Source organism: Bidens hawaiensis, unplaced genomic scaffold (assembly GCF_021521415.1).
Source record: "Bidens hawaiensis isolate Kalapana, Puna unplaced genomic scaffold, B.hawaiensis_p1.1 tig00008566_1, whole genome shotgun sequence".
NCBI classification, from domain to species: Eukaryota; Viridiplantae; Streptophyta; class Magnoliopsida; order Asterales; family Asteraceae; genus Bidens; species Bidens hawaiensis.
In genome coordinates, this window is record NW_027491617.1 from 196,771 (window position 1) to 217,342 (window position 20,572).

The 20,572-nt window shown below is 36.1% G+C and overlaps 5 protein-coding genes across 5 annotated transcripts; 1 reads left to right on the top strand and 4 right to left on the bottom strand.

Annotated features, from left to right (window-relative positions):
* Nucleotides 1-306: 306 nt before the first annotated feature.
* LOC143529541 (uncharacterized) lies at nt 307-4,339 on the bottom strand. Its single transcript, XM_077025313.1, has 2 exons — nt 3,883-4,339; nt 307-983 (listed from the first exon to the last, which is right to left on the bottom strand). The coding sequence occupies exons 1-2, from the start codon at nt 4,337-4,339 to the stop codon at nt 406-408; spliced, it is 1,035 nt and encodes a 344-aa protein (XP_076881428.1). The 3' UTR covers nt 307-405.
* A 2,243-nt stretch (nt 4,340-6,582) lies between these two features.
* LOC143529540 (uncharacterized) lies at nt 6,583-10,085 on the bottom strand. The gene is made up of 7 exons (XM_077025312.1): nt 9,847-10,085; nt 9,592-9,738; nt 7,944-8,042; nt 7,663-7,854; nt 7,477-7,596; nt 6,894-6,965; nt 6,583-6,812 (listed from the first exon to the last, which is right to left on the bottom strand). Exons 1-7 carry the CDS (start codon nt 10,075-10,077, stop codon nt 6,588-6,590), a joined length of 1,086 nt encoding a protein of 361 aa, XP_076881427.1. The 5' UTR covers nt 10,078-10,085; the 3' UTR covers nt 6,583-6,587.
* Nucleotides 10,086-11,422: 1,337 nt separating this feature from the next.
* LOC143529505 (uncharacterized) lies at nt 11,423-12,677 on the top strand. Its single transcript, XM_077025283.1, has 3 exons — nt 11,423-11,718; nt 12,029-12,325; nt 12,420-12,677. The coding sequence occupies exons 1-3, from the start codon at nt 11,440-11,442 to the stop codon at nt 12,459-12,461; spliced, it is 618 nt and encodes a 205-aa protein (XP_076881398.1). The 5' UTR covers nt 11,423-11,439; the 3' UTR covers nt 12,462-12,677.
* A 913-nt stretch (nt 12,678-13,590) lies between these two features.
* On the bottom strand, nt 13,591-16,203 carry LOC143529506 (uncharacterized). The gene is made up of 6 exons (XM_077025284.1): nt 16,051-16,203; nt 15,754-15,957; nt 14,230-14,309; nt 14,079-14,154; nt 13,918-13,998; nt 13,591-13,824 (listed from the first exon to the last, which is right to left on the bottom strand). Exons 1-6 carry the CDS (start codon nt 16,159-16,161, stop codon nt 13,684-13,686), a joined length of 693 nt encoding a protein of 230 aa, XP_076881399.1. The 5' UTR covers nt 16,162-16,203; the 3' UTR covers nt 13,591-13,683.
* A 682-nt stretch (nt 16,204-16,885) lies between these two features.
* LOC143529555 (uncharacterized) lies at nt 16,886-19,730 on the bottom strand (the record flags this gene model as incomplete). Its single annotated transcript, XM_077025326.1, has 11 exons — nt 16,886-17,061; nt 17,147-17,224; nt 17,305-17,356; nt 17,438-17,496; nt 17,571-17,626; nt 17,719-17,770; nt 17,844-17,936; nt 18,614-18,652; nt 18,740-18,821; nt 18,941-18,985; nt 19,582-19,730. Coding segments are annotated over 10 exons (672 nt in total), but the record flags the coding sequence as incomplete, so codon positions are not given.
* Nucleotides 19,731-20,572: the final 842 nt, after the last annotated feature.

Below are 20,572 nucleotides of genomic sequence, written 5' to 3' on the forward strand. Positions count from 1 at the left end.
CCCCATCGTCCAACTAGCGGGCGATTTCTAAGGTGGAACTATTCCTGGGTGTGTCGTGTGTACAGTTTCTCTAGGGAACTGAAACATGGTTTGTACCCGTGGGTCAGATACATCAAGTCCCCGGTTCCAGGTCGAGTACAGAACCAGGTTTTATGCCCAAGTCTAACTAAAATCAGATAAAAATAGAAAACAGTCAAGCATGTTGTTTCTATGCATGTTACCCCAAAATTGTAAAATTGGTTAAAACTAATTTTCTTACAGTTATTTACAAAGCTGTTAAAATCAAAGTAAACCTTCTTTATTTGTGAGATACAACAATGCAGAGCCAGTGAATCTTAATGACAACCCAAATGTTGCATTTTACTTATTAATGTTAACAAAACAAAGAAACACTACAACATAAAATTACTCACTCCAATACTTCTCATCACTATCTTTATCATTATTATCTTCTTCTTCATTACACACCATTGATTCCATCTTAAACTTCTTCACATCTTCCACACAAGCACTCCTAAACAACCCTATATCGACCGTCCCGGAGATCATGTGATACCCGCGTGACCTCATGTCTTCCGGCTTGTCATGTGGCATCGCGAACCCAGACAGATACGCTCCACTTTCCTTCCCCATCGTCTTCAACACCCCCTTCTCCGCCGTCCTTAACATCTCCTTCACTTTCTTATTCCCCGGGTCCCATAAATACCCCATGCTCGCGCTCAAATCCAACGGGCCCATTTGCACGCAGTCGACCCCATCAACGGCTGCGATCTCGTCGATTTTCTTCACTCCCTCTTCGGATTCCACCTGGCACATGATTAGTAACTCGTCTTCGTAGTTACTTAAATATCCGTTGTCGATTCCGTAATCGGAAGCACGAACGACGGTGTGTGCAGAGCCGAGAACTCCGTTTGGCGGGAATTTACAATAGGAGACGGCCTTTTTCGCCATTTTCTGGCTCTCGATCATCGGGAACATGATACCTTATTAGACACAATATAATTAGTAAATATTAGTTTTATCTAAATATGAGTCAAGTATGTTACGGGATAACACTCTGTCTTGTAAAACCTACGGGCGTGTATGAAATTGAAATAACCAAACCGAAACAAACCCAACAGTTTGGTTTTATGTTTTCATAAAAAACTTCGGGTTTGGGTGTAACTAAAACCGAAAAAACTGAACCGTAACAAAAACCAACAGTTTAGTTTCAGTTTTGGGTGTAACTAAAACAAAAAAAACGAATTGAAACAAAAACCAACGGTTTGGTTTTAAGCTTTTTTAAAAGCCGAACTTTCAGTTCAATTTTAGTTTCAGTTTAGCATGCAACTAAAACCGAAAACATCAAACCGAACTTATAGATTTTTTTTAAAATTCTAAAAAATTTACTAATAGATTAATTACTAACAAAATAAATTTAGATCCAAATTCAATCATTAATTTTTCGCCAACGTTTTCTTCCCCAAAATTTTCAAGCCAAAATAGTAAAACTGAAACACGAACGTTTTCAAAAACTAAGAACTGGCATTTCAGTTTTTGGTTCGGCTTTAACCCAAAACCGAAACCCGAATCAAACTCAAACCAAAAAAACCCAAAACAGTTTTCCATGGAACGAAAAAACCGATATTTCTTATTTTAACCCAAAACCAGTGGCTGAGTGGCGTAGCCAAAAATTTTTCCTATGGGTTCAGAAAATTTCGAGGGACGGATGACCAATTGTTAACCACTTAGATTTGGGTTAATAACGGGTTCAATGTCAAAATACACTAATATATAACACTAAAACAAAATTTTGTACGGGTTAGGCCGAACCCGTTCCCCTAAACCTTCAGAAACTAAAAAAAACCTACATTTCGGTTTTTGGTTCAGTTTTAACCCAAAACCAAACCAAACCAACCCGACCCGACCTATGCACACACCCTAGCAACTTCGTAACTAACAATTATCAATATTCAATACAATACAATACAATACACATTTAAACTTTTACACGCATCATTAACATACAAACTTAAAAAGCCTTTAACTTTACCTTGGGGCCCAAGATCAAGGGCCTTTTTAGGTTATTTGGTTTGGGTTTGGTAAACTTAAAAAGTCTGGAAGGAGTCTGTTATTTGGTTTGGGTTTGGTTCGATTCTACCCAAAAACCCAACTGAACCAACACGCTCCAAGCACACCCGAGTAACTTCCTAACTAACAATTATTTCCAATACAATCCAATCCACATTTACACACATCAGTAGCACAAACACTTACTAGTCAAACCCGAACCAAGAACCAAAACCGCACACTTTTCAAAAACTAAAAAAAAACTACATTTCAGTTTGTGGTTCGGTTTATACCAAAACCGAACCGACCCGACCCTTGTACACCCCTAGACTAAAAGCCCCTAATTAACATCATGGTTTAAAAAGGCGTTCCGAGGCGCGCCTCGAGGCTTACGCCTCGGCAGCCTCGGTAGAAAAACGCCTTAGAGGCTTAGCCTCATAAGGGTATACTGGAACCTAAGCCTCGACCTTTGTGAGGCGGTCCGAGGCGGTGAGGCGGCGAGGCGAGGCAGTGAGGCTTAAGCCTCACTAGAAGTTGTAAAATATGCCAAAAAAATTTATTTCTTGGACTTTTTTTTTGTTGAATATGGTATTAAATTATTAATAGAGCTACAAGGCACTTCTCGACTTCCGACGGCTGATTCCGGCGCCGGAAACCTACCGAAATTAAAAAGAGTGGCTGCAGGAATAAGTAGAAGCTGCGTGAAGAAGCGTTTTAGCCTTTTAGGTTTAATAAAGTATTGGTATTTTAAAATTTAACCTTCTATCTAACAAAAATTTACATTTAGTCTCTAAAAGTTGTAAATTTTTACATAAAAAGTGTAAAATTAGTGTGTGTATCTTAACATTTAGCCCGTTTATGTTCACTAGTTTATATTCGATCCACAAACTTATAAACTTTTACATAAAATTTATAAAACTAACATTATTTATTTAGATTATATATACATTTTTTATTTTTTAATATTAAAAGTGTGATTTTTATAGATTATATATTTTTTTTAATTATGTTTCGAGGCTTACGCCTCGGTCCGCCTCGAGGCTTACGCCTCTAGAGTCTAACAGAAAACGCCTCGAGGCTCGTTTCCGCCTTTTTAAACCTTGATTAACATTAACATTAGCAATCATCAATAACACAAACTTAAAAAAAATTAAAACTTTACCGCAATTTAACCCTCTATCTAGTATTAACAAATTATTAATAGTTCAATACACATTTACACGTATCATTAACACAAAACCGAACCCAAACCAAAAACCAAATAACAGACATTTCGGCCAAAATCACTAATTTTAGCCCAAATGTATAATAATCAGTTAAGTTTTATCTAAAAACTTTATGCCCAAATTCATTAATTTTAGCCAACTTTTTTCTAATCTACCGAAATTGTAAAACCAAATCGAACCCAAAAAATCGAAACCGAACACTTTTCAAAAACTAAACGACTGGCATTTCAGTTTTTGGTTTGGTTTGGTTTGGTTTTCAACCGAAACCGGACGGTTTTCAAAAACGAAAAAACCGGCATTTCGTGTTTTAACCTAAAACCGAAACCCAAACAAAATAATAATAATAATAATAATAATAATAATAATAATAATAATAATAATAATAATAAAACCGTCATTTTTTGTTTTAACCGAAAACCAAAACCCTACCGAACCCAGATTGAAAAAACCGATACCGAACATTTTTTAAAAACTAAAAAAAAACCACATTTCGGATTTTGATTCGATTCTAACCCAAAACCCAACCGAACTAAACCGACCCAAGTACCCCATAGTAACTTCGTAACTAACAATATACATTTAAACTTAAGAAGAGTTAAAACTTTACCTTGGGGCCCAAGATCAAGGGCCTTTTTGGCCCACGCCGGATCCGTATCCGGCAACCTAATAATCGCCGGCGTACGCGCCGCCGCAAGCGCGTGAAGACACGACAAAGCTTCAGGGATCCCACCGGGGCCGTGTTCCATATCAACGACGACGAAATCGTAGCCGGAGAGAGCAGCAATCTCGGCGAGAGTGGGAGAGAATGATAGTAAGAACATCCCGTACAGTGTTTCACCATTTTGGAGGCGTGACTTTAGGGTTTGTGTGGTGGTTGAAATGGTGGTGGTGGATGATTTGATTGGTGTTATTGAGGGTTTGTGAGTGATTAGAAAGTTGAAATTGGGGGTTTTGTGGAGGTTAATTAGGGTTTGAAATAAAGGATGTGAAGTGGGTTTTGAGTTTGGTGGTGTGATTTGGGGTTTGGAGTGGAGTGATGAAGATGAGAATGAAAGAGTTGCCATTGAAGACTACTGTTGTGATGATGCACCTTGTTGTGTTGTTACATTTGGATCTATAAAGCAGTAGTGTAGGTGTTTTGAGTGGCAAGTGACAGTGTACATTTGAAATTTGCATATACAGCTCGTATAGGCCAACAAGGGAATACCGAAATACCTTATACGAAAGACTAACAAGTATACGAAGGGGGAAAAACAGTTTTCTTTGCAATTATATGATCGTATAGACTTATATAAGTTGTATAGGTATTTACCTGCTCGTATAGCATGTGGTACACCACAAAACCTATACAGGTTGTATACGGCTATACGACCGTATAGAAAGCTTTTGTAGAAAAAGGTTATAATATAATCTTAAACGAAGATTTTCTGGGTACAACATTCACATCTGATCCATCAAAATATGTGAGTGGATTTTTTATAATGTAGGGAATGGTTTAGAGTGTTGTGAGTGGAGAAGAGATAAATACAGTGATTGTTATGTATATTACTATATTTGAAAAGTTACTTTTTATGTCATATAATTTTTTAATATATTTTGAAAGTCGTTGTGAGTGAAAGAAAGAGAATTGGAAAAGATAAAGGCATAAAAAAATATTATTTAACTGTAAAAGAGATAAAAAAATAGATGGATTTTTTAGTGTAATTTTGGATTTTAAGATAAGAGATTGAATGAGAATGCTCTTAGCCAAGTATGTTAAGTAAATTTAAATTTAATTTATCATATTGTATAATTCAATATTTCAATATTTACTCATCGTGTAAGTTTTTATGTAAATATAACCTCGTAAGGCAGTGTATATACACGCTCTCTACCACCTCACAGAATAAGGATAACAAAACACATTATAAAAGTGTCTAAATTATTTAATTTAAAAAAATGTTTATACGGTCCGTATAGGACTATACGAGGCACCAAAACCAATGACTAAGAACGTCTGACACAACTCAGATGTTATACGGCCCGTATAGCCCTATACGAGCCGTATAGGCAAAAAGATGGTGTGTGAGAATCCATACTGGTGTATGAGGATCCTAAGCCTTAAACAAATACAACTTGACCAAACGTGTTGGCACACATTTGAAGGGGAAAACACCCCAAACACCGCCTCCCGAGACGCTATAAGGGGCTTGGGGGGGAGGAAGAGGAATTTGGATTAGGCGTTTAGTGCATAGTGTCACTAATTCACCACTCTCATACAAAATTTGTTCAAGACAATTGAGTGGAGGTGGGGGCGTTATACTCCTTCACCACTACACATGGTCTTAGTTTTTATGTGAATGGCGTGGCATAAACACATGTCGAAGAAAATCAAAGTAGATTGGATTAGATAGTGTAAGTTCGACGTTTTATGCTTGTAAGCTAAGACTCTTGTTTTCTGGGTGTAGTTGTTGCTAGCATACGTTGAAAATATAATACCGTCATTCAAAAAGAAAGTTTGTCTTAAAATAATTACAATTACAATACTTTTAAAGAATTAAGTATGGTTAATTATAGTTTTAAAATTATGCTAAGTTCAAGTTAGGGATGTAGACGAGCCAAGCCGAGCCATGTCCAAGCTCAGTAAGGCTCGAGCTCGACTCGTTTTAAATTAAGAGGACTCAAGCACAGCACGTATAGAGTTCTATCTCTGGAGCTCGTGTTAAACTCGTGAGTAGTTTTTCAAGCTTGAACTCAATATGTGAAGCTCGAGCTCGAGCTTGTTTATTACATTATCAATAAGCCTATACGGTTTCGGAAAAACTAGCTACTTCATACTAAACAGATTGATATTAAGGAAAAGAATTAAGAAAGATACTAAAGAACATGTTGAAACTACTTCTTGTGACTGTTAACTCAAGTGAGATAATCAAATATTTGCATGTAGAAAACAAAGATGATTTTAACATACACTTGACACATAAAGTTGTCTATAAAACATCAACAAAAAAAGTATATATACTACCCACTACTAAAGCAATAACTTACTGCACAAACTAGATATGTAATACTACTTGAATAAAGATAACTAGCCACATGGGTCAAAGTTACCAAAACAAACCGATGATGGTGACAAACTTCAATAGTGAACATGTAAATATTTAAAAACAAGTGACGTGAATATACGAGGTTGATTCATGAAAAACGATGATGTCGTTAAATCTCACAAAGTTTGAACACCAATATGTTCAAACAAAAATAGGGGTTTAAGTAGAGTTATTGTCATGATACACAAAATCAGAAAATGAGACTAGTTTGTAATTGTCACACAGCTTAAAGCTTTAGGCTACCTTTGGCCATAGCAAGTGCACCCTCATAGGTTTGATTGCCGCCAATAAAGCCGCTCATATGCACAAAAACACATCCTGGGATCCCAGCTTCCTTGGACAAATCATCATCTCTTAAACCTCTCCATTGAGCTGGAAGAGCCTTGCGGCTCTCAAAGCTATCAGGCGATTTTGCCATCGCCTGCACCCTCCAGCTTTTACTCCTTTCATCCTATCGTTACAAAAAAATAATAATTATTATTATATTATTATAAAAATGTTTCACGGTTGTTAACAACAAATATACAAATACCTGGTAAAGAACATATTTGATAGATGGTTCGATTTTCAGCTCCTGTTCTAGCTCAAATAAGTGAAGCTTCCACTGTCAACACGAAAATCAAATTAAATCAGCAGCAAAACAGGGGAAAGTGTGTGTGTGTGTGTATATATATATATAGGGACAGGTTCAAGAGGGAACTCAAAAAAAGTGGGGAACTGGGGAACTCTTCATTTTACATGTAAAAAAACAATATAAAGCTCGATTTCACATGAAAAAAATTAGTTTAACATAAACTTTTTAAGACTTTTTTGCTTATAAACACATGTAGAAGACATTCCAATGAAAAAACAAATTTTGTAAAAAAAAAAATACGTTTTTTAAACTGAAATTTTGAAATTTTTTTTTTTTTGAAAAAAGGCCATGTGTTTATATATAAAAAGCTCTAAAAAAGATTATGTAAAAATGTATTTTTATATGGAAAATTAATTTTTTTAGTATTTTACATGTAAAATGAAGAGTTCCCAAGTTCCCCACTTTTTTTGAGTTCCCTCTTGAACCTGTCCCTATATATATATATATATATATGAATCACTAATTAAGTTATAAAACTTACAGGGCAAAATCTATCCAAAACCATGATTTCTCCACTAGGGTCAATATTAGTTCTTGCTGCAAGACATTCCATGACAATTGAGCGAGCCGGGAGCCATGACTTTACATGAAACCGAACACTCTGTGTACACCACAAGTTAGATCTAACCAACTAGAAACTAACTTTATATTAAAAGTTAAAACTTACTTCTAAAAACTCAGTGCCGGCTAGAGCCATTGCACGTTGGAAGGCTGCGTTTTCCTTCTCAGAAGACTGGTCGGGATCGGTCCAATCCAAATTGAGCCTTCCAACTCTTGCTGACAAGTGAGTATTGTTGACGTATTTTGGAGGTTGATCGGTGTCGTATCGACTTATTCCATTATCAGTTGCATCGATTGCCTGTTTCACAAGAAAACAAAGACTAGTTTTTGAGAAAAAATAGCAGAAAAAAAAAACAAATAATTGTAATATAATCTTCACCGATTTACCTCCATGAAGCTTTTATAAATGGCTAAATATAACCGAGTCACATCCGGATGACCTTCATCAACTTGAAGCTCTTTTGCAATTATCTCTGTTCCAAAATGCTATAAAAGAAAACCACATATTAGACACTTGCTAGGTTTGTAAACGAACCGAACGAACAAATATAAAGCATGTTCATGTTCGTTTGTTTAACTCTAACTGAACAAACGATCTAACACGAGCAATTAGACGAACAGGGTTTTCTTGTTCATGTGCGTTCATTACGGAAATGAGCATGTTCATGTCCGTTGGCGTTCGTACTTTAACAGTATAAACGAACGTGAAAATTCACAAACGTAAACACCCATAGATAAATGAATATAACTGAATACCTGAAGTAAAACCGAACGAACAGGAATAGAGCATGTTAGTGTTCGTTTGTTTAACTCTAACCTAACCAACGACCAAACACGGGCAATTAAACAAACATGGTTTTCTTTTTCATATCCATTCATTAATAAAATCATCATGTTCATGGTTATTTACATTCGAACTTCAACAGTGTAAACTAACGGTTCACGGACGTAAACAAAGAAGGCAAACAACTATAACGGAACCAAAACCAAACGAACATGAATAGAGCATGTTAGTGCTCATGTGTTCAACTCTAACCGAACAAACGATCGAACACGGACAACTAAACAAACAGTGTTTTTAATAGAAACCGGAAAACTAAAGTACTAAAATTAAGATAATAGCCACATTCGAGATAGGCTGGATCTCCAATTACAAGGTTAAAGAACCCTAATTTTGATAAACATAAACATCCATATCTTACAAAGGAAAAACAAAGCAATTAATACTAATCTTAAAACGGTTACTAGAAACTAATAAAAACTTCCCCACTACTTTCCCTCCATTATATTCTTTTAATTTATATTGTTTAGGCGGGAACTTGAATATGTGACTTGACCCGTTTACTATTATGGGTATAGACCCGAACCAGGTTCCTATCAGTTTTCTTGTTAGTGTCTGTTCACAAAGAAAACAAGCATGTTCATGTTCATTCGTTAACGGTATAAACGAACTGTTCATGAACGTAAACGGGCATAACTAAACTAAAACCTGTTAAAAGTAATGTAAAGACTAAAGAACAATGTGTTTGGCCTAAAAATTTACTAAAACTAAACTAAATTGTAATTGGCCAAAAATACTTAAAATGAATACGTTAAACAACGTAAACAAACATAGATGAAGGTATATAACTGAACTAAACCGAACGAACATAAACAGAGAATGTTAATGTTCTTTTGCTTAACTCTTACCGAACAAACAATTAAACACGAGTAATTAACCGAACATGGTTTTCTTATTCACATCCGTTCATTAACAAAATGACCATGTCCATCAGTCCATGTCTATTTTCATGTTCATCCGTTAAAAGCATAAACAAACGGTTCACGAACATAGCTTAACACAGACGAACGAATAAAACTAAACTAAAACCTGTTAAAAGTAATGTGAAGAACAATGTGTTGGGCCTAAAGTTTTATTAAAATTAAACTAAGTTGTAAATGACCAAAAATATTCAAACAAATATATTAACGAACGTACACGAACCAGAACTTAATCGTAAACCAACGAACGAATTAACAACTTTATATTAAGTACCTTGTAAACAAGACCAGCACTACTAAGCTTAGTAGTAAACCCATGTCCAAACACCTCATCAAACCCCTTCTGATGATGATCATACCGATCCCGACTCGGGTCATACACTCCACCCACATCAAGAACAGCATCAAGACCCTCCAACACCTGAAACCCAACAATACCCAACACCCAATTTCCATCAAAAACTCAATTTTTTAACTAAAACACATTTTTTTCCAGTTGGGCATTTTATCAAACACTTGGTGTGCATACCTGAGAGTCTCTTGTTCGAACAATTTCAGCTCCGGAAAACTTGTTGGTGAGGCGTATCATGAAGCACCCGAGTGCTTCGTCACAGTGGAAGCTTCCGTTGTGGGTTCCGACCCGTTTAGAAGGTGAGTTTGTGGAGAATGTAGTGGCGGCCATTAGTGAGAATGTGAAGGATTTGTTGGAAATGAAGAGTTTATTAGGAGAGAATAATAGTTTTGTAGAGAGGGTAAACATGTTTTGAATTTATTTATTATTTGCTATGTGAATTATAAGATGACTTATGGAGTTACGGTGGAACCGTATCCGAGAAAAATACCCGGAACGGTGTTTCTATATCTGGGCCGAACTCGTACTCGACCCTACCCGTAGGGTATGGATAGATATGGTATGCATGTCAGTATCAAAACCTGTACCCGATTTATACCTGGTAATACCCGAAAACCGGAACCGGGTTTTATAAATACCTAAAATTGGGTTTTTCAAATACCCGAAATTTCCCCAAAAAAAACCTAAAAAATACCCCAGAATACTCCAAAAAATTCAATTTCTTAATAAATTCAATTTATACCCAAAAAATACCTAGAAAAAAAACCCCAAAAAAACCCAAAAACAGGTTTTTTTTTCAAAACCCGAAAATAGGGTATCCAAATACCCAGTTTTAGAATACCCGGTTCTATACCCGACCCGAACCCGATACATAGGGTACGGTTTTTAGAGACAATACCTGGACCCGAACCAGTATTGCCAATACCCGATTTTTCAATACATGGTTCCATACCCGAACCTGGGTATTTGAAAAACCAATTTGTGCACCTCTAGTGTAAACGAGCTGAGTTGAGCATGAGCCTAAGCCTGAGTTGACTAGGCTTAAGCTCGTGTTATTTAACTTACAAAGAGAGATTGGCTCGTTATTAGATTTTCAAGCTTGAGCTCGACTTATTTATTATTTTTGTCTCTCATTTTGTGTCTCATATGCACTAAAAATTTAGTGTGGTAATTGTATAATACGTGTTTTTATATAACAGATTTCTACAACGTACGCGACCAGATACACAAAAATGAAAATATTTTATATGGAGGCATAATCTCTGGCCGTACACCACAAGGGACAAAACCTTGGTTTGTTACACAAAGTGGGAGATCTCCAACCATTTGGCGATCTCTAAAACCCCAACTAGGCTTATAAGTATGTTGTCAAAACGTCAACTCAAAAGGAAAGTTGCATAGAAAAGCAAGTAAATTTTAGCTGAAATGGCGACTAGTCATGCAAAAGTTGTATAAAAAACACAGATATCGCCAAATCGTTTTGACTAACCTGGCATATTATTATTTATTTAGAATTTATTAACAAAGTTTGTTAAATTTAAAGAAATTTTATTTAAATTATATCCCAATTTTATTTGATGATCAAAATGATTTTGGTTTAAAAGCAATAAAACTTTTTCTTTCAAGGAAAATAACAAGTCATATAATTTACTTTTATATTAATATATTAACCCAATAATAAAACAAATAAAATATAAAAGAAAATAATGCAAATTTGTCTTCACCAATTGGCTAACCACCATAAAATAGCAAGTCACTTATCCACATAACATGGCAACCACACTCACTCCCATCGCTGCTGCAAATACTCCATTTCACTCAACATTGAACCCTCTTTCATATCCTTCATTGGCCATCAAATGCAGCAAGCCCATTAATATCAATGGTGTTAGTGATACAAAAAACTTGAAAGCCCGTAAAAACGGTGTCGGTCGGGTTCTATTAGATGAATTCGATAAAGCCAAACCGAAAAATGAATCGACCGAAATCAAGAAACAAGAAACCGAAGCCAGGAAGACGATGGAATACATCAACCAGCTTGAATCTGAGGTAAGTTTTGAGTTTTCTTCTTTATTTAACTCGAACGACCGTCCACAAAACACTCGAAATGCCGTTTTGACCGAAAAAGTCAAACTTTTTAAATTATTGGTCAAAACTCAAAACCCCATTTGAACAATATCCGGATGGCCGTTGACCATAGTCAAACTCTTAAAATTATTAGTCAGAGCGGCCGTTACGGTCAAACTTTGAAATCTTTTGGTCAAAGCGGTCACCTGGCCTCAATCCAGATGGCCGTTTAAAACGGTGTGTGTATAGCTGGCTCCATAAGGACCATAACATATGTTGGTTTCCATTGAAGATTGCACGACTTCGGAAACAAGTATCGGAAACTGAGATTCGAGAAACCGAAACAAATCCCATGAAGGAAAAACTGGAATCTGTAAAAGCTGCATGCATATCCGCCATGGTTGGCACCTTAGCAAGCTTACCCATTTCATTAACTCATGTTATCGACACGTACGATCTAACAGTTTCAACTGCAATCATCATAGTCACCTGTGCATTGTACGGTGCAACTTACCGTTATATTATTCGAAGAGATGTGGATGATTTTCATCTCAAAACCGGAGCTTCTGCGGCTTTGGCATTGTCAAAGGTATTTAACGTTTTTGCATTTTAACATTTACTAGCCTTCAAATGATCAAATTAAACTATACATATACACCTAAAATGTTGAATTTATGATGTAGGAGTTGCTACATTGGATGGGCAATCGTCGATGGATGCGTTAAGCGGTGCGGTTTGTGTTTATGAGAATGTTATAATCTTTCTTTTAGTTGCTGCTGGTTTAGATATATGTTATAAGATGGGGATTTTGAGTCCATTTCCACTTGAAACAAGAACTAAAATGTAACAAAGCATATTTGTTTATAATAGAGACCATATGGCTTTCTGGGATTGAGTTTGTACATTCACCAAAACATGTCACAAGATTCTGGATACAACATTGTCATATGCTGGAATCTTTGATTTTTTTAGGGGTGTGCAACAAAACCGAAAAAAACAATCTGAAACTGAAAAGATAGAAAAATCCAAACCGAAACAAAAACCGCTGGTTTGGTTTTATGTTTTTGTAAAATCCGCACTAACGTTTTGGTTTTGGTTTTGCATGTAAAAAAAACCAAAAAAACCGAATCGAACCGAATTCCTAAATTTTTGTTTTTATATATTTTATATTAAGTAATTTATAAGAATTTAATAAATATGTAGCTCCAATATTTTTGATCAAATGTATAATAGCCTATTATTTTACAATTAACAAAATTATTTAAAACCTAAATTCATTATTTTTTGTCAACTTTTTTTTGGCCTAAAATTTTCAAGCTAAAATGGCAAAAACCGAAAAAAACCGAAACCGAACCGAAACGAAATCCGGAAAACTGGAACCGAAAATACCGAAACCGAACGGTTTCAAAAACTCCAAAAACTCCAAAAACCAAAGTTATGGTTTTCGGTTTGGTTTTAGCCAAAAACCACACCGAACCGCCAAACCACACACCCTTAATTTTTTTAGTACAGAAACTGTTTTTTTTAGGTCAGTTGACATTGGTGGCGCCGGCTATGAAAGAAACCGACAGCAGATCGAAAGAAACTCGCAAAGGTAACTGTAAGCAACCTTTTTCTGTAAGTGTTTTAAGCGGTTATTTAAGGCAATACTCGGTGTCTAAACTTACTGACTTAAGTAGCCAACTCAAAGATTGAATTAAACAGATCAACGTGACACACGAATGGTGTTTCACATATGATATGTTTCAGCCAAGACTAACGGATTAAAGTCAGGTATACGAGTCAAACTAGATATGTGGCATCATATATGCAATAGTAAAATGACTACATTTGTGGTATTTAAACAATTTGCCGGTTTGAGCTTTGAAGAGTTATGTGTCTAATTAATGCATTGATGAATCAAACTGAGACTTAAATTCAAAACCATTTTAGTATGGATGAAATCACCTATTCCGCTTTATCTTCCTCTTGTTCTTCATCCAAATGGTCAACTTGTCGAGTGCGTTTTTTAGGGATTCCCCAATTCCTAAGCTTATTTCTCAGTTCGTCATTTGCAGAAGGTAGGTTTTGTTCATCTTTTCTCGTCTCCTAATAAACCAAAACCGTTACACCCGTGAATCCATGATCATAACCATAACCGAGCTTTGCAATATATTATCAGATTTAACTTGTAAGTAGTACCTGTTCCGAGATTCTATTATCTTTCTTCCCACCCAGTAACGGAAAGTTCTGAATATCTCCGTTCTTGATGCTGGCTTCCAACTGCCAATGATGTACAATGTAGTCACATTAACAACTCAATACACAATTGGTCAGTTGGATGTGATGAGCGATTATATTACCTGAATGTGAAGAATGCAGAGAAGAATGCTGGCAATTGGCAACCAGCTATCATCAGGTGAAATTGACAAGTTTGACCTGCAATAACAGCCAGTGATCATGTCAGAATTTGAAAATTATGAATATGCACAAGTGTAATATAGTTTTGGAAACCTTAAGTAAGGAGCTAAGTAAACTATGGCGTATACAGCGTAACGTCTATCCCCTGTATCCATCCAAGCAAACACCCAACTCTACATAATACAGTAAACCACAATTAATCAGCAAAACCGATCTTAGTGCAAACGAGCCGAGCTGCTCATGAGCTACTCAAGTTCGGATCGATAAAAAGCTCGAAACAAATTGAGCAGAGCTTGAGCCTCAAATAAAGCTAATCTAGTTATCGAGCCCAAGCTCTTGCCTTGTATGGGAAGATATTTCATGCTTGTCAAGCCTTAATGAGCCTAGTAAATTTTTACATTTTTGAACCTTATCGAGCCCGCGCGAAGGTCGTTTTGGCTCGTCGAGCCTTAACAAGCCTAATGTATTTTTATGGGAAGGTCGCTTTGGCTCTCGACTCTCGAGCCTTAACAGGCGTAGTGTATTTTTAAGTTTTTACTACGAGTGCAAACGAGCCAAGTCGCTCGCGAGCTACTCGAGCACAGATTGATAAAAAGCTCAAAACAAGCCTTGTATGGGAAACTCGTTTAGCTCGGAGAGCCTTTACGAACCACTGGTGTGTTTTTAAGTTTTACCTATTTTAGACGCCTATGTACTAGTTTTACAATACCCACTCGAGCCGAGCACAAGCCAAGCTTAGGGTCATTTAAAGTTTTCTCAAAATATATAAAAATAATTAAAAGCGTATTTAAACTATTTATTAATAAATATATAATAAACGAGTCAAGCCCGAGCTTAAAAGACAACCGAAGAGCCAACTCAAGCTCGTTTACACCCCTAGCTTTTACACTTTTGGACTTCTATGTATTAATTTCACACCGCAAACCCGAGCTAGAGTCAAGCTAAAATTAAAAACATATTTAACTTAGTTAACAAATAATAAACAAAATGAGATAAACTCGAGCTTTAGACTCGAAACCAGCAGAGCTCGGGCTCAGCTCGCTTACGCCGCATTCATATTTAAAAAGAGCTCGAAATAAGCCGAGCCCGAGCTCGAGCTCTCGTAAGTCAAAACGAGCCGAGCTCTGCTTAGTACTGCTTAGTCAAGCTCAGACTCCTTAAAAGTTTTCTCAAATATATAAAAAAGGAGCTCGAAAGGAACTGAGCTCGAGCTCTCTTAAATCAAAATGAGCCGAGCTCTGCTTATTACTGCTTAGTCGAGCTCAGACACCTTAAAAGTTCTCTCAAATATATATAAAAAACAGCTTGAAATGAGCCGAGCTCGAGCTCGAGCTCGAGCTCTCTTAAATCGAAACAAACCGAGCTCTGCTTACTGCCTGGTCAAGCTCAGGCACCTTAAAGTTTTCTCAAATATATATAAAAAAAAGCTCAAAATGAGATGAGCTCGAGCTCTCTTAAACAAAACGACTGCTTATTACCGCTTAGTCGAGCTCAGGCTCCTTAAAGTTTTCTTAAACATATAAAGAAGGAGCTCGAAACGAGCCGAGCTCGGGCTCAGCTCGGCTCGTTTATTAACCATATCAATCAGATAGATTAATGATTCATAATTAATCTCACCATCCAATTAAAATAAGGTATGAAGCTAATAATCCCCATAACCGCAAACCTCGCATCCGCGGAATCAATAACCGAACTACTTTCCTCATCATCATTCGGTCCCATAGGTAACGGAAACACCAGCGAGTTTAACACACACGCGCCCATTGCAATCACAAACGGCGCGTCGTAAGGTATCACCGCCGTACACCCAATTCTCCTCTTCTGTTTTAAATTAAAATCCAACGATGACGTCATCGATAATAATAATACTCCGTAATAATAATAATAATAATTAGAAAAGAGAGATGAGATGACCTGGTTAACGTGTTTATGGAAGTGATGATGAAGTGAAAGTGAGTATACGTGTTGTTCGAGCTGTGGAAGCTTACGGGCGGTGGTGAACGGAGTGATAGAGAGTGAGCTCATTTCCGGCCGGAGAAGATAACGACGACGGCGGTTGACGGTGGCTGACGGTGGCGTGAGTAAAGGTTGAAGGATTAGGTGGTATAATAGTATAAGTGTGTGCGTTTCACGTGATAATATTCGAATGCAACTTGTGACTATTAATTATTAATTATTAATTAATGAATGTTTATATAAAGGTAAGTTTGATTGTAATTATCTGATTATGGGATTATTAAATATAGTGGAACGTTAACGTACAAATGAAATTAATGTGTTAAACGTGAGAATCAAGTAATGATATATACAAGTAGAGTAATTATGTAAGATGTAATTGCATAATTACTTTACTTGTATATATAATACTTGATTATCACGTTTAGCACATTAATTTAATTTGTATTTGATCCAAACCCATTAAATATAAATACTTAGCTTTTGGTAATTTATACTTGTTTATTTTACTTATATTGGGATAACAACTAGCTTGTCTAGTAGGTATTGGCAAAAGTATATGTCTTACAATCAAATTGTTATGGATTCTAATCACAGTTAAGACATATAACGAAATATGAAATAAAAGAATTAGTTGTTCCGAAAAAAAAAAAACTTATTGGACCACCCCATGAAAACTTGCCACTTTGCGGCGGCATAGCGACATTATTTGGTTGGGGTATGTTAAGTTCATTATGGCACTGACACTAAAATAAATAGTATAAAAATAAAGATTTGTAAAGGCCCGAAACATAACAATATAATCTATAAACGAGCTGCAAACCGATCTCTTTGTATGAAAAACGAATCAAAAAAATAGCTTTCCCACGACCCAGACTTTGGCGTTTAAAGTTCGGGAATTCTTCAAACAAAAACTTATTAATACACAAGTTGAGGAAGATCATCCAATTTTCTTGATTGCAAGCACCACTATCAATTGCAGTTGCAATTAGAATATATTCATATATTCAACACTTATTTAATTTTCTAAAAAGTTAAGAATACGTTAATTTACCATAATATACATCACGCCGCGAGGATAGCACTATCAAGCATCAGCATTACTGGTAATAGCTTCAACTCGCTCTTGTAACTGAAAACATTAACCGATTTAACGTCTCGTGTAATTATAATAATATAATTAAAGGAAATACAAAATCTAAACCGACTCACTTGTAAATATTTTAACTTTTCAGTGGTCAACTCCTCAGTCAAGCTTGTTAACCTGTATACGAATGAAAAGTCAAAATAATAATAATAATAATTTGACTTTTGATTGAATTTAACGCGGAATGTATTCAATAACCTGGATTGTAACTCGGAAACCTTGGTAAGCAGCAAACGCTCTCTATCCGAAACTTCAACCTGAAAGATTGAAATGTAACAAAATTACCAAATAAATGTATATATGTGTTTAGTAATTATGTGAAAATACATACGTATCCATTATTCTCAGAGGTGCGAGGTAACGGCAGCAACTTCCGGTTTTGAGAAGCTGAAACAAAATTAAAAAACAAAAAATTAATCCAAAACTCGTTAAACAATAAGATACAATGAAGATATTAATATATTATCATGTTAACTCACCCTCTGACACATCAGATAGTTGTAAGCTATTAACCAAATTTAAGATAAGATCCTGTGAAACAAAACACGCGAGATTCATTTACTAGAAACATCATTAATTTTATATTTGTAATTCTGTATTTTACCTGTTGAAGTGTTGTCTGTTGAAAAAGGTTTTTGAGTACTGATGCCGGTAAAATGTTATGTACAGAGCTGCTATTAATATCTTTAGGTGTCGGCTGTCGAGCAGTTAATTAAGATTTCAGCATCACATAAGTTTATGAAGCTAAAAAAATATGTTATGACTCGATTACCAACCGTTTTATTTGAATCAAGTATCCAACTAGCAGACTTTCTCAATGATGCCTCCTAAGTTACATAATTAAAGAATTGGATTAAAAAAATAATAATAATAAATAGTTGTTTGCAAAATGCAGTTTACCTTTACAAAATCAAGATCTTCGGATGTTACAGAAAACCGTCCTTTTATTTGTACTAAATTCGCTTTCGATTTCTCATCCAACGAATCTGTGTGATATGGCTGAGGGCATCTTCTTCAGAGCTAGTTGTGCAGCATCTTTAATCTGTCTGCACGTATTTCAGAGTTATTATTTTTTTTAAGATACATGGGCCAGTTAAGTTAGGATTGCATACCTGGAGATCTTTCACACGATGCCACAGTGGCGGTAAGTCAGCAAATAGTTTCTTCACAGAGAGCTCGGGTGGTTTAGCTTGTTTAAAAAACACGTGTTTTAACAACTTCTCAGCAGTTGGTCTTTTTGTTTGATCTTTGACCAAGCACATAGCAACCAACTCTTTAAAAGACTGTTAAAAACTGAAATTCATTAGTTACCAATTCATTTCCATCTCAATTTCTCGTTTTATGTAAAAACATGACACCTTAGAAAACCTAATCAAGTCCAGGGGGTGCGTTTTGTATGGTCATCAAGAGAACCTGAGACATGAAAGCAACAAAATAGTTGAAGAAACACAAAACTAATAACAGGTGTGAATATATTCAATATTTTATTAAGTTACTAACCTTCATTGGAGGGTAGTTTGAAAAAGGGGCATGGCCATGAGCCAACTCCAGTGCAGTGATTCCAAATGACCAAATGTCAGCCCTGTATATGATGATTATGATGTTTTGATACGAAATTGTAATAATTTTTGCAAAATATCAAACATGTATACTTCAACGATAACATGTTAATAAAAAGATAATTATATTATCTATACTCACTTAAAGTCATATCCACTTCCTGGCTGCAACACCTCTGGTGCCATCCTGTATATATTAGAATCAAAAATCGTAAGTGACGATGACAACCTCCCCCCCCTGACTAAGTTCGTAAACCGAACTGAACGTACAGGACAAGTTCGTGTTCGTTTGTTTAACTTTAACCGAACAAGCGGTCGAACACAAACAAGAAAACGAACATGGTTTTCTTGTTGATGTTCGAACACAAAATGAGTGTGTCCGAACACAAAAATGAACTGTTCATGAACATAACCGAGCGAACACCAATAAAAATAGTGTGAACATCAATATGTCAAGCCTAAGAAATTAATAAAACCAGACTGAATTGTAGTGGGTCTACAAAATTTAACTGAATATATAAACGAACAAACTTAAGCACGTGCAAACTAATGAACATAAATTAACGTAAATGAACAAGCATAAACGAACGTTCACAAACATAAATGAACGAAACGAGACATGTCATGTTCGTTTATTAAATGAACAAAAAATTATGTTCATGTTCGTTCATTTATTATAAGCGAACTTTCTACCGAATGGTTCATCGAACGTTTGGTTTGCAGTTCGCTTACATGCCTTTCACCAATAAAATTTTGTAAAAAGCTAGTTGAGCATGTACTAACCAGCAAGGAGTTCCTACAAATGTATTTCTAGAGCGTTTTCTATCACCGCTATCAAACACACAAGCCGACACACCGAAGTCCCCAAGCTTTATATCTCCATTAGTATCAAGAAGTATATTTCCAGCCTGACCCAGTTTTAACGTTGAGAATTATAACAAATAAAACGAAATAAAAAACATATAGCAAGAATACTAAAATTCTAGTGACCTTAATGAAGAAACATGAAATGAATCTGACCTGATCCAAGACGATGTTCCTCGGTGTTCGAGATAAACGAACCACGACTTCATCTTCTTCTCCGGTAGTTCGAGACCTGCCATAGAAATATGGGGGTGTGGAGGTGACTGCTAAGAAATCTCGAGGATCTCTTGTTTACAGACACAAAAATGGTTATGGTGGTGGCTCTTATTGAGGACAACAACAACCCTTAATAAGGAGGTAGAGACCTCCTTATATAGGGAGCCTCATGGCCACCATCATGGTACCCTAATGGGCCTAACCCAGTTAGGGTTACCTCCACAAAACCCCCTCAGCCCAATAATATTGTATTAGTCCATATAATAAAATAAGCCAGACATAATAAATTAAGGTCGTAAGCCGGGTTTAATACCATACCCCTACAAGCCCCCCAAGTCCAGTGTTGCTCCTAGGCGTGCAAGCGTTTAGGTGGAGCGCTGGACTTCATAAGGTGTGTTAGGATATGAGGCGGTTTTTTCCCCCTTTCTTCGGCCTTGTCTTTGTTGTCTTTGAGTTTTAAGAGGTTTTCTCCATGATGGTGACATGTTGTGATCCTTATGATAATAATGGTGCACTGGCATGCATCATAACAATAGTGGCGCGGGGCCTGATAAAAGATAGAGTGCGCATCTCGATAATAATGTAATGCAACTTGCGCGCGAGGCAGCTTACGAGCTATAAAAATAATGAAGCTTGCGCGCGAGGCGACTTACGAGCTATAAAATAATGAAGCTTGCGCGCGAGGCGACTTACG

Coding starts and splice junctions, on each gene's coding strand:
- LOC143529541 (XM_077025313.1), bottom strand. CDS start 4,339: ATGGCAACTCTTTCATTCTCATCTTCATCACTCCACTCCAAACCCCAA. Junction 984..3,882: donor CCTTGATCTTGGGCCCCAAG/GTAAAGTTTTAA, acceptor GTGTCTAATAAG/GTATCATGTTCCCGATGATC.
- LOC143529540 (XM_077025312.1), bottom strand. CDS start 10,077: ATGTTTACCCTCTCTACAAAACTATTATTCTCTCCTAATAAACTCTTC. Junction 7,597..7,662: donor CCGGCACTGAGTTTTTAGAA/GTAAGTTTTAAC, acceptor TGGTGTACACAG/AGTGTTCGGTTTCATGTAAA. Junction 6,966..7,476: donor TTTTGGATAGATTTTGCCCT/GTAAGTTTTATA, acceptor TCGTGTTGACAG/TGGAAGCTTCACTTATTTGA.
- LOC143529505 (XM_077025283.1), top strand. CDS start 11,440: ATGGCAACCACACTCACTCCCATCGCTGCTGCAAATACTCCATTTCAC. Junction 11,719..12,028: donor TCAACCAGCTTGAATCTGAG/GTAAGTTTTGAG, acceptor TTTCCATTGAAG/ATTGCACGACTTCGGAAACA. Junction 12,326..12,419: donor CGGCTTTGGCATTGTCAAAG/GTATTTAACGTT, acceptor TTTATGATGTAG/GAGTTGCTACATTGGATGGG.
- LOC143529506 (XM_077025284.1), bottom strand. CDS start 16,161: ATGAGCTCACTCTCTATCACTCCGTTCACCACCGCCCGTAAGCTTCCA. Junction 15,958..16,050: donor TCCATAAACACGTTAACCAG/GTCATCTCATCT, acceptor AATTTAAAACAG/AAGAGGAGAATTGGGTGTAC. Junction 13,825..13,917: donor ATAATAGAATCTCGGAACAG/GTACTACTTACA, acceptor TTGGTTTATTAG/GAGACGAGAAAAGATGAACA.